Source organism: Chinchilla lanigera, unplaced genomic scaffold (genome assembly GCF_000276665.1).
Source record: "Chinchilla lanigera isolate Chin_1 unplaced genomic scaffold, ChiLan1.0 scaffold00053, whole genome shotgun sequence".
Taxonomy (NCBI): domain Eukaryota; kingdom Metazoa; phylum Chordata; class Mammalia; order Rodentia; family Chinchillidae; genus Chinchilla; species Chinchilla lanigera.
Window position 1 is genome coordinate 5,729,230 of NW_004955454.1, and position 12,671 is coordinate 5,741,900.

The 12,671-nt window shown below is 41.6% G+C and overlaps 1 protein-coding gene across 6 annotated transcripts in view; it reads left to right on the forward strand.

Moving 5' to 3' along the window:
- Bcl2l13 (BCL2-like 13 (apoptosis facilitator)) overlaps positions 1–12,671 on the forward strand; it is a 78,871-nt gene that overhangs the window by 37,203 nt on the left and 28,997 nt on the right. For 3 of the 6 annotated variants that reach the window (XM_005395980.2, XM_013520178.1, XM_005395979.2), the window contains exons 3-4: positions 5,185–5,292; positions 9,767–9,923. In XM_005395980.2, coding sequence (XP_005396037.1) covers positions 5,185–5,292; positions 9,767–9,923 — 265 coding nt within the window. Of the gene's footprint in view, positions 1–5,184; positions 5,293–7,801; positions 8,439–9,766; positions 9,924–12,671 lie in introns of those variants that run through there. The other 3 variants (XM_013520181.1, XM_013520179.1, XM_013520180.1) reach the window with 2 other exon arrangements.

Consider the following 12,671-nt stretch of genomic DNA (forward strand, 5'->3'; position numbering starts at 1 on the left):
AAAAAAAAAAAAAAAAAAATTCCTCACCACCTATATCTTATCAGAATATATAATAAAAGATCTAAATAATAAAATGAAATAATAAAATACATAATAAAATGAAAAGTAGGAACTCCATACATTTCCATGGTAGAAATAACAGGTCATATATATAATCTATAAGGTTCTATACAGTTGTACTACTTTTTGAGCCATGGATTTGGTTTCAGTCAAAGCCAGAAGGCAGGGAGAATGTAGAGGGATACTTGGGTCCAGGAATCACTTTTTCCATAACTGGAAGCTAAACTCTTCGTTTGGGTGGAACATGGTTCTGCACCCACGACAATATAGGGCACAGAGAAATGAGTAGAAAATTTCAATATCAAATGTAGTGTTAGGCTTCAAAATGTTGTCTTTTAATGTGGTTTTGGATAAAGGTAAGAAAATCACACCAAAGTGCAACTCAGATAAAACAGGTAAGTAACACTATCTAGGCATCCGTGTGCACTTTTTGATGATGGTCCAGATTAATGTGAAAATAACTAGAATGGAGAGGAATGGAGGTTGCATTCAGGAAATGTGATGTTTTGGGTCATGTCACAAATCTTACTAAAAATCCAGTCCATTAGATTCTATGACAAGGGTCTGAAATGTTTAGATATTTTGTGTTTCTGACCATGGGCAGGTCAAAGCTAGGCACGCATGGTACACACCTGTAGTCCCAGCTCTCTGGGAAGCTGAGGCAGGAGGATTCTGAGCCTTGCCTGGGCAGTTTAGCAAGATGCTGTCTTAAAATAAAAAAGCTCTGAGGGTATAGCTTAGTGCAGAGGCCTTGGGTTCAATCTAAAAGGCAGGCTAAGAGGAAGATAGTAGCAGATGTCTATTTTGAAATGTTTTTGTGGAATTTAGAAGGCCAACCAAATTTTTTCAACCTGGTTATCACCCTACTGTCATGGAAGCATGTTTAGAATCAGTAGGCAAAAGAAAAAGTTGTCTCTCTCTCTTTTTATTTTTATTTATTTATTTATTTATTCAGACAGGATCTTACTAAGGATTCTGGGTTGGCCTGGAGCTCACTGTGTAATCCAGGCTGGTTTGGCCTCAAATTCATATGGCGATCCTCTTGCCTCCGTCTCTGGAGTACTGGAATTACAAAGGGTCCCACCATGCCTGGCCCAGAGACATTTTAAAGAATGAAAGGGATTAGTTAGTAAATGGGAACTACTATTTGCTGGCCGTTTTTTTTTCTTTTGGCAATGCTGGGGATCAGACCCAGGGCTTTACACATGCTAGACATGTGGTTTGCCATGGCCCCTCCCTTGGGCATTTTTGATGTGATAGTACTTGACTTATTAATCTCATTAACTTGGACAACACCCTTTATGGTAGGTACTATTTTCACATTTTATGTAAAAGGAGAGGCTGAAAGGATAATTACCCTTACATAAGTCACATATAGTGATTAATTAGAATGCCTAGCTCCGAAATTTGTCTCCCACCTCATTTGGCTGCCTTCCAAAAAGCTGGGAAGGAGATGGAGAAACATATTGGCATACTTTTGTGAATCCAGCACTCAGGAGGCTGAGGCAGGAGGATCACTGTGTGTTCCACCCCAGCCTGGGCTGCAAAGTGAGTTCAAGGCCAGCCTGAACTGCATAGTGAAATCCTGTCTCAAAAAGACACAGAGAGAGTGGGGCTGGGGATTTAGCTCAGCGACACAACGCCTGCCTGGCAAGTGCAAGGTCATGAGTTCGATTCCTGGTACTGGAAAAAAACAAAAAAAAAAACAAAAAAAAAAAAAAAAAAAAAAAAAAAAACACACACAGAGAGAGAGAGAAACAGACAAACAGACAGACAGACACAGACACAGACAGAGAGGGACCAGCCTGGGCTACGTAGTGAGTTAAAGTTCAGCCTACATAGCGAGATCCTGTCAACAAAATAAGACAAAATGCTAGATGGGAGAGAAGTAATTGACTTTAAATTGTTAAGTACCTATTAGATTTTTTCCTGTATACTTTTCCCCTTTCTCAGTTATGTGCAAGAGACTAAAAACTCGTTTCGTTTTGTTTTTGGGATATGGTCTCACTATGTAGCCCAGATCAGCCTTGAACTTGAGATGATCCTCCTGCCAAGGCCTCGCAATGCTGGGATTTCAGGCCTGTGCCACCACGCCTGGCTCAAAACTAAGAACTTTCTTTTCCTTTTATTACATTAAAAATAACCAGTGCTCAGTACTTCTGGTTATAGTTACTTATATTGGGGAATATAAATCTGTCCATGATAATAAGCCTTTTCTGGGACTGCAGACTGCACGAATGAAGATTACATAAGGGGTCATTGTCAGTGTCAGAAGGCAGTATGCTGGTTAGGCAGCTCTCTGGTCCCTGTTACTGCTCAGTTATGTCAGATGTTTCTGAGATGTTTCCTTCCTTGCCTCCTGGCCAGATACAGAGGAGGGCATAGTCCGGATTGGAGCTTAATAGTAGGTAGTCAGAAGCAGGCTGACCTGATTTCCAGTGATGGCTCCCCTGTAGTTGTGGTGTAACTTATTCAAGCTTGAGCTTCCTCATCTTTTTGTTTATTTATTTAAGGTGCTGGGGAGTGAACCCACAGTGTGCAGTGTGCTAAGCACTTGCTGTACTACTAAGCTACACTTCAGCAAATTTCCTTATCTTAAAATGGGACTATTATTTCTTCCCTTATAAGGTTGATCTGGAAATAAGTAACACACATGAAATACTCACCACAGCACCTGTTGGTTGACAGGTACTTTGTAAATCCTCACTGTTTTCCTGCCTCTCCTGAACTGACATATTCCAGATGGAGCTTTCAGGATCTGGACAAGCCATAGCCTCATCTGTGCTAGTTAGAGACTCATGTCGGTATCTGGTGCAGTGGGTGCTCCGTAAATGTTAGGTCAGTGAAGGAATGGAGAGTAAGCGCATCTGCGGTGTGCAGGCCCCAGTCATGCTGCTTTTCCTTTTGCTGAGATTCTTTTTTTTTTTTTTTTTAATGATACTGGTAATTGAACCAAGGGCCTTCTACCAAAGAGCTGTATGCCTAACACTATTTATTTATTTATTTAATTTTTAAAAAGACAGTCTTGCTTTACAGCTCATGTTGACCTTAAACTCACTATGCAGTTTAGGCTGGCCTCAAATTCATGGCAGCCCTCCTGCCTTAGCATCCCAAGTGCTGGGATTACAGGTGTGTGCCACCCTGCCTAGCTGTTTTTATTTTGGTGCAGTCTTGCATAGTTACTCAAGATGTCTTCAAACTTGCAATCCTCCTGCCCCACCCTCCCAAGTAACTGGAAGTGCAGGCATTCGGCACCAAATCCCAGTCTTTTACTGATAGCCTTGCAAAGAGGGGGATACAGTTGATTGTAAGTCCCTTGTCTTATCAGGGAGGGACTTCATTGTCACTCTTGACAATTTATTTATCTCAAGTTTCTAGGGAAATAAAGGATTCCTGTCCTTTCGCTGAAACTTGGTTAATAAGTATCTGAATCAACATCTTCTGATTATTGTTCATATAAACATATATGTGGCCAAACTTGTCCAGATTCCGTTCTTGAATACCTTCAGCATAAGCCAGTTGTATTATCAGCGTGATTGTGAGTCTGGCCATGCCCCAGATTTGTAGATTCTGCTGAAGAGTCGGTTGGTTTGAATTTTTTTGTACTAAGAATCGAATTCAGGACCTCATGGTTTGAATCTTTTTATCAAAAATTTCTTCTTGAAATTAAAATCATTGCTTAGCAGAAAAGTCTGAAACCAGAAGAAAGATTTCTCTACTCCTAAAACTAGAATTTTCAATGCATCTTTCCTCTTTTCCTCCCTGTCTCCCTCTTTTGGATATGGTGTGATATTGGGGATTGAACCCAAGGCCTCACACTGAGCTACAATCCCCAGCCCTTTTATTTTTTGAGATAGGGCTGCTCAGGCTGCCCTCAAGCTTGCGATCTTCCTGCCTTGGCCTGCAGAGTAGCTGGGATTTTAAGTGTGCGCCACTGCACCCACCACTGTGAAGTTTTTTAAAATTACGAAGTCCTAGGCTTTTGGACCTTTGATTCCATGTAGTGCGCACTGTGAAGCATCATGAGAGGCTGTGGAGAGCAGTGGTTAGGAGCGGAGCCTACACCGTGCATCTCTGGTCACATCTCTTCCTCTGCCTCAGTTTCCCATCCACAAAATAAGGGTAGTACAGTACCCACCTCAGCGTTGCTGTGAGCATTTAGTGTATCTGTACACACACATGTGTATGTGCGTGCGCACTGAAAGTAGTTAGCACAGTGCTGGCAATTGGATATTACCATTATGCACTGACGCCACTGAAACAGGCTCGTCTGATTTGGACTGTCAAAAATAACTGTTCCGTTTTCAGGCTTTGGCAGAGGTATTTTTTTGTTTGTTTGTTTGTTTTGTTTTGTTTAATAGGGAAGCAGCTGGGCATAGTGGCGCATGCCTGTAATCCCAGCACTCGGGAGGCTGAGGCAGAAGGATCGTTGCAGGTTCGAGATCAGCCTGGGCTACAAAGTGAGCTCAAGGCCAGCCTGAACTGCATCGCGAGACCCTGCCTCAAAAAGACAAAAAATAAAATAAAATAAAATAAACAGGGAAACCAGGCGTGGCGACGCATGCCTGTAATCCCAGCACTTGGGAGGCTGAGGCAGGAGGATCATTTTGAGTTCGAAGCCAGTTTGGGCTACTTAAGTGAGTTCAAGGCCATCTTGAACTGCATAGTGAGACCCTGTCTCAAAAAGACAAAGCAAAACAAAATAAAAACAGGGAAAACCCTGGACCTTTGCACTGAGCTATATCCTCACCCCCTTTTTATTTTTTTTATTTTGAGATTGGGTGTTACTGAGGCATTAAGTTGCTCAGACTAGACTTGAACTTGTGATCCTGTTGTCTCAGCCTCCCAACTATATCCCCACCCTTTTTTATTTTTTATTTTGAGACACAGTCTGAGTTGCCAGGTACCCAGGCTAGATTTGAACTTGGCATCCTCCTGCCACACCCTGCAAGAGTATTGGGATTGTAGACCTTTGCCACTGGCCTGGTTATAGTTTTCTTAATGACTGCAGAAAGCATCCGCTAACCTCCCTAGCCTGAGTTTTGATATTACATTCTCTGACTTCATAGCTAAAAGGGCTTCTCTTTTCCTTTTTGAATAAGTGACCTTTCTTGGTTGTTTCAGGGGCTCAACTAGGTGCAGCTGCACAGTCTGTGGACCCAGAAGTTTTATCAGCAGTTAAATCTGAAATTGAAGAAGAGCTAAAATCCCTGGACAAAGAAATTTCTGAAGGTCTGTTTATTCTTACTTTTCCTAACTAATTATCAGGTTCTGTTTGGTGTGGCTTACTGTTGACTTACTTTGATGTTCGGAGGAGGAGATTCTCAGCACTGTGTAACCTCGCTGGTATGGGGTTGTAATGGTGAACCTAGAAAGTAGTCTTTTTTTCTTTCCTAGGAGATATGTTTATAAAATTTAACAATACTAAAGGGAAAAAAGTAAGAAAGCTCTTCTCATTTTTGCATGCATATATGCTATAGTTACAATTATAATTATTATTTTGTGGCCACATATTTTGTACCTAGCACCATCCTACTTGTGTGTGTGTGTGTGGTGCTGGGGATCAGACCCAGGCCCTGTGCATGCAAGGCAAGAACTCTAGCACTGAGCCACATCCCCAGCCTGTCATCTGCTTTTTTATAGACAGGGTCTCACCATACAGCTAGGCTGGGCTGGCTTCATACTCACTATGTAGCCCAGGCTGGCTTTGAATTCGCAGTCCTCCTGCCTCACGCCTCCCAAGTACTAGGATTGCAGGCGTGCACCACCACGCCGGCCTTTCCTTTATTGTTGAAGGGAGCGTCTGACTTGCTTTTTGTCTTTCCTTCCATAAATAACAGCATTAACTATCTCGGCTGTGGTCACTTTGCTCACAGTACCTCTCCTGTATCGTCCAGCATGCACTTTCATCCCGTTTTCTTCCTCTTTTGCTGGGCCCAGCTTCACTGTGCAGAGCCAGTTTCTCCCTCACTCTTCACTTTTGCTTAAAACAAAAACAATAACAACAACAAACTACACACACAACTTAAATAACACTCCATTAAATATCTTGCCTAGTCATTTTTTTTTGCTATTGCTGACTGGCCCCTTGATGAGTGCCATCCGCCTTCCCCAGGGAACTCGGGGCTGAGGGCGGAGCGAGCAGAGGCTGCTCAGGTCTGTGTTGTAGTGCGCAGCCTCCCCCTCCCGGCTCATCTGCAGCCCTAGGCGTTTGCTGCGGGGAGGGCTGCCTGGTCTCAGTCACTGTCCTTGTCTGCTCCCTGCTATGGAGTCCACAGTGCAGGGTCAGAAGGTAGTCATTATCTATAGCTTTATTGAGGTATGTATATTTCATGTACCCTAAAGTTCACCCATTTAAATAGTGCGAGTCAGTTGTTTTTAGTAGTCACAGAATTGTACACCCATCCCTACAATCTAAATTTAGAATACTTTAAACACTCCAAAAAAACCTTGTACATATTAGTAGTCGCTTGCCTTTCCTATTGCGGTAGTCCCTAACCCCAGCCCCACCCAAGACAACCACTGATCTGCTTTTTATTTCTGTGGCTTTGCCTGTTATGGACTCATAGTCATTGGCTATTATGTATAATGCTACTATGAATAAATGGACTCTGTGGTCCTTTGTGACTCGCTTCTGCTGAGCATAATGTTTTCAGGGGTCACTCGTGTTGCAGTAGGTATCAGTACTTCTTGCCTTTTGTAGCTGAATAATTTTCCATTGTGGGGATACATCACATTTTACCCATTCATCCGTTGATAGAGATATTTAAGTTGTTCCTCCTCTTTGGCTATTACATAGAGTGCTGCTATGAATATTCTTGTGTAAGTTTTTAAGTGGACATATATTGTGCAATAATTTGTTTTGTTGTGTTGAGACAGGGTCCTGCAGTGTAGTCTAGGCTGGCCTTGAACATGCAAACCTCCTGCTTCCACCTCTCTTACTATTTTTTTTCCCTGCAGTGCTTTGGCTCAAACCTAGGGTTACATGTATGCGAGGCAAGTGTTCTACCACTAAGCTACACACCCAGCCTTGCCCAGTAATTTTTAAGGAACGAATTTGTAAATTATGTTCATAAATCAGTTCCTTGTTGGTAGAGAGAGAATATAAAATTTGCAAATAACCAAAAAACCTTAGTCTTCTTTTATATATATATATATATATATATATATTTTTTTTTTTTTGGTATCAAGAATTGAACTCAGGACCTTGCACTTGCCAGGCAGGCACTTGTGCCACTGAGCTGTATCCCCGGCCCTTTATATTCTTTTTATCAACATTTTAACTAATTAAGTTTCCAATTCCCTCTTAAGCCTGTATGCACATTCTGTTTTTTGTTTTTTGTTTTTTTCTTTTTGAGACAGGGTCTCGCTATGCAGTTTAGGCTGGCCTTGTGCTCACTTTGTAGTCCAGGCTGGTTTCAGACTCACAGTGATCCTCCTGCCTCAGGCTCCCGAGTGCTGAGATTACAGGCATGCGCCACCACGCCTGGAGCACACATTCTGATGATACTGTTTCTTTTTTTTTGGTACTGGGAACCGAACTCAGGATCTTGCGCTTGCCAGGCAGGTGCTGTGCTACTGAGCTGTATCCCTGGCCCTGATGATACTATTTCTTTGTAATAAAGTAGGCGAAAGGCAGAAAGGAATGAAGAAGAACGAAGACTTAAATCCATTTAGTTACTGAGTCCTGTATTACCCAGCCCTGGTCATTAAAATAGATTTTTTTTTTTTTTTGTTTAAGGGAGGAAGAAAAGTCTATTGCAGCTCATAGTCTGTGGAGGTTTCAGTGCATAATTGGCTGACTAGCTCCGTGGCAGAGCAGCACGGCAGAGGGGCATCACAGAGAGAAACAACTTACGGCAGACAGAAGGCAGCAAAGCACAGAAGTAGAGAAGCAGCAGCAGCCTCAAACGGATACTCTTAAGCTTGCTCAGAAAACAAAATTATTTGTGAACTTTGTAGTCATTTGTGTCTTTCTTAGAGATAAGGGTATAGTAAATTTTGCATTTTTTTAAAATTTTGCTGTCTTGTACCAGCAAGCCTTAGATCAATATAATGCATATCTTACGAGGGTAATTGGTAACTCGTAGGAGCAGGTGCAGGCGTGTGTACTGGGATTCCGTTCCCTGCACCCAGTTTATATCTTGGAACAGCGGTCATCCTGGCTGCTGTTCCTGTAGTCGGGGAACGGACAGGTCGCTGTAACACGAGATTAGGAATTAGAGGGGCCGGGGATACGGCTCAGTGGCGCAGCGCCTGCCGGGCACATGCAAGGTCCTCAGTTCAATTCTTGGTACCGCCCCCTCCAGAAAAAATTTAGGAATTAGAGAAGCTGCTGGATTGCTGTTTGTGGTACTGGGGATTGAGCACAAGGCCCTTGTGTATCCTCAGCTCTTTTTTTAATTTTTTATTTTTGAAGTAGTTTCATTAAATTGCTAAATTACTCAGTCTGTGCTCAACCTACCAGAGTACTGGGATTACCTGCGTATGCCACCATGCCTGACTGAGAAGCCGGTCATTTAAACTGAGGAGGAATAGGTTACATAGCTCCTTCCATGCTTCGCTTTTATATTTGTCTAACTGCCATAATTTTAAATTTTGTTCATGTGCAATAATTTTGAATTAGAAAGTTTATTTTAATATGGGAATGAAAGCTGGGCATGGTGGCACATGCCTGTAATCCCAGCACTCAGGAGGCTGAGGCAAGAGGATCACTATGAGTTTGAGGCCATCCTGGGCTACATAGAAAGTTTAAGGCCAGCCTGCACTACAGAGCAAGATCCTGTCTCAAAAAAACCAAAAAAAAAAAAAAAAAAAAGGCGAGGTGGGGGATAAGGAAAGCAGTGGACTCATCTTCTGAGATGGGATAAACTGATTAAAGTCTGGTTTATGTACCACATCTATGTTTCTTGTTTTTTGTTTTGTTTTGTTTTGTTTTGGTTTTGGTTTTTCTCCGGTACCAGGAATCAAACTCACAACCTTGTGCTTGCCAGGCAGGCGCTGTGCCGCTGAGCTAAATCCCCAGCCCTGTGCCACATTTATGAAGGTTAAAACAGAATCTTAAAAATAAATACTAACAGAGGAGCTAGATGATAGAACTAGGAGTTGCATGGTGCACGTCTGTAATCCCAGCACTCCGGAGGCTGAGGCAGGAGGATCGTTGTGAGTTCGAGACCAGCCTGGGCTAAAAGTGAGCTCAAGACTAGTCTAAAATGCATAGCGAGACCCTGTCTCAAAAAGACAAAAAAGAACTAGGAGTTGCTTCTCATTTATTGTTCCTGTACTAAATGGATCAGTGTTGTAAATTAAACTGATTAAAGGTTGGTGTTTTTTTTTTCCTGGGACTAGGACACAGGCCTATTACATGCGGCTACCAATGAGCTATACCTCTAGTAACGTTAGTATATTTTTATATGTCAGTTTAATTGTTTTCTTCTCTCTAAACTAAGATTTTAAGAACTATCAATCTTTGTGTCCGAGGTAAGATTAATACCTGTAATGACTATCTGACCCTTCTTCTGCTATAGTACTGGAGATTGAATGCAAGGCCTGACGTATGCTAGTGTTCTGTTAATGAGCTACCCCAGGCCCTGTACGGCCTTTAAGTGGTCTGTAACTAGTAACTTCCCCCAAGGTCTATGTTAGACCATGGGAAAATGTTTGATACTGTTAATCAAATTAGGTTTCTCTTTTGCCCTGTCTTCAGCCTTCACCAGCACAGGCTTTGATCGTCACACTTCTCCCGTGTTCAGCCCTGCTAACCCAGAAAGCTCAATAGAAGATTGCTTGGCCCATCTTGGAGAAAGAGTGTCCCAAGACCTGAAAGAGCCTCTGCGTAAAGCACTGCAAATGCTCCTCAGCCAGTGAGTTACCGTTGCTGAGGGGGAATGTGCCTCTCTGTGTGGTCTCTGGCTGGCGTGGTGAAGGCTTGTCTTTAGGTGAACAGTGTCACTTTTCTTCGGTTTTTCTTCTTTTGCTTTTCCAAAGCAGGTGCTTGTGTTTTGAATGCCTTGCTTCACAGCAGTGCTTTAACTGTTCCGACATAGATTTTGTGGTTTGTATGTACTTGTTCAGCCATCGGATTTCGACAGATGTGTTTATAACATGGTAAACACAAGCTGTTGCACTTGACCTGACCACTTTTTACTGCCATTCCTGCTAGTGGCCACCATAAGTAAAATGGCTCAGGTTTTGTGCATTGTAAGGTGAGATTAATATTATCTCAGTACCTTACATATCTATCTTTAACATTATATCGGATCCACATGGTGCTTAACTTCGGGGCTGCATGTGTGCCCGTGAAACTGTTTCTGCAGTCTTAGAGAGGGCTTCCTTCATAGATGTGGTTCTCACCATATTAAAGCTGATGAAGCTAGAAAAATGAAAGTAGATTAAAACATATTAATTAATTTGTTCTCAATCTGTTTTTGTTTGTTTGTGTTTGTTTTGGTGGTACTGGGGATTATGGTACCAGGCCTTTGCGGTTAACTACATTCCGAGCTCTTTTTTATTTTGAGACAGGGCCTTGCTAAATCACTGAATTATTCAGGATGCACTCCAATTTGCCATCCTTGTGCCTCCGCCACCCAAAAAGTGCTGGGATTATTAGTATATACCACCGTGCCTAGCTTGTTTTAAATCTTAAAAATCAATTTCTCCTAGTTTTTTTTTTTTTTAACAAATTATTAAGGAGTTGGTATGAATTTGAGAAGTACTTATTCTAATGAAGATTGACAACTTTATAAAATAGGATGAACTCTTCCTTACTAAATGGGCTGAAATTCAGATGCCAAATCTCTGTGGTGATATGGTAATCCCTTACTTCTAGGTAGGTAGAGTTTGTAGTTCACCCTTTGTTCAAAGGCAGTCATTTGGGTTTTAGGAGAGCTCAGTTTGTTTCTGCATATTCTGGTAAAATGAGCAAATGTGCAAACCCTGACTCTACAGAGTAACATTAGAAGCACTGTTCTAATTTGTTTAAGGCAAAAATACTAAAATATTTTAAAACTAAAGAAATATGTCACTGGTGTATTTTTTCAAACTGAGGATGGGAGGAGTTGGAAGAAGGGCAATACATTGTGCCCTATTTTTAGCTTGAAATCTTACCCTATAAAGTCCTGGAGGGCAGAGAGATTAGCCTTTCTGATAATTTGCACGTGAGCACTCCTCACACCAGAACCCCAAGTTATTGGGTGATGGCAACACTCAGGTTTCCTAATTTGTGGAAGAACTTCAGGTACTATGTTTGAGCACTGGCTTCATGTGTAAATTAGACCAAACAAAAATGTGATACCATGTAACTGAAGAGATCAGTAGCTTGGGTAGTAGATTCACTGAAACTTACCCACACATAGGTTTTGTGAAAAGTATTCATAGACTGCAAAAAAGAATGGGGGAGCTTTGCTTGTGGAATTTAAAAATTCTGTTTCAAAGACAGTTCCTGCTCTGACCATTCTGATCTGTGATTTCCTCAGTCTATGAATGTTTAAGATGATACAGGTATAACTTACTTCTTGCTTACTGTACTAGGTGTTACATTACATCATGTGCTGTCATTTTACACATTAGGAATCAAAGCTCAGAAAAGCTAGGGGACTATCCCAAAACCACGTAACTGGCAAGCAGCAAGGTAGGAATTTACACCCACATAGATCTGGTTAGGGCTGGGGATTTAGCTCAGTAGCACAGTGCCTTCCTGGCAAACGTGAGGTCGTAAGTTCGATTCCCGGTACCAAAAAATCCCCCAAAACCAAAGAAACACAAAAAACCAAATAGATCCTGCTCCAGAGGCCATGCTGCTGTCAGTTCAAGTTGGGATTCGGACTCATGCCACAACAGTATCTGAATGCCACATGTGGCTAATGAGCATCTGAAATATCTGTGTTGTGTAGAAAGTGTAATATACACACCAGATTTCAAAGAGCTAGTAAGAAAAAAAGAGGCCTGGGGATGTAGCTCAGCGGTAGAGTGTTAACCTAGTGTGGGAGGTCCTCTGTTCAGTTGTCAGCGGCTGTGTGTGTGGGTGTGTGTGTGTGTAAAACATCTCACTAATAGTTTTTTTATATTGAGCTTTTTTGAAATGATATTTTGAATATACTTTGCTAAAATATGTTATTATACTTGGAAAAATCAGTTTTTAAAATGTGGCTTCCAAAAGTTTTTAAGTTATATATATGTGATTGGCATTATATTATTTAGGTAATTTTACTTGTTACCTGAGTCTCTGTCAGTAATCCATGTAATTACCTGCAACACAGAAGTTCTACTAAATAAGTTCTAAGTAATTATAAAGAATTTATTAGTGCTGGGCACATTGGGAGTACACGTATAATCCTAGCTTTTGGAGAGGCTGAGATAGAAGGATCACAGGTTTGAGCCCAGTTTGAACAACTTAGCAAGACTGTTTAAAAAATAAAAGGACTGGGGATGTAGCTCAATGCAAAGGCTCTGGTTCAATCCTCATTACCACAGGGGGGAAAAAAGTGCACTGCTATGTTAGCTACTTTCCCAAATGTGCATCTTGGCCTATAGGATGCCTGGAAAAATGTATATACCCAATATTGAAAGCTATATCTTGTTTAAAGGAGTATGTTAAGTAGCCCTAGTCACTT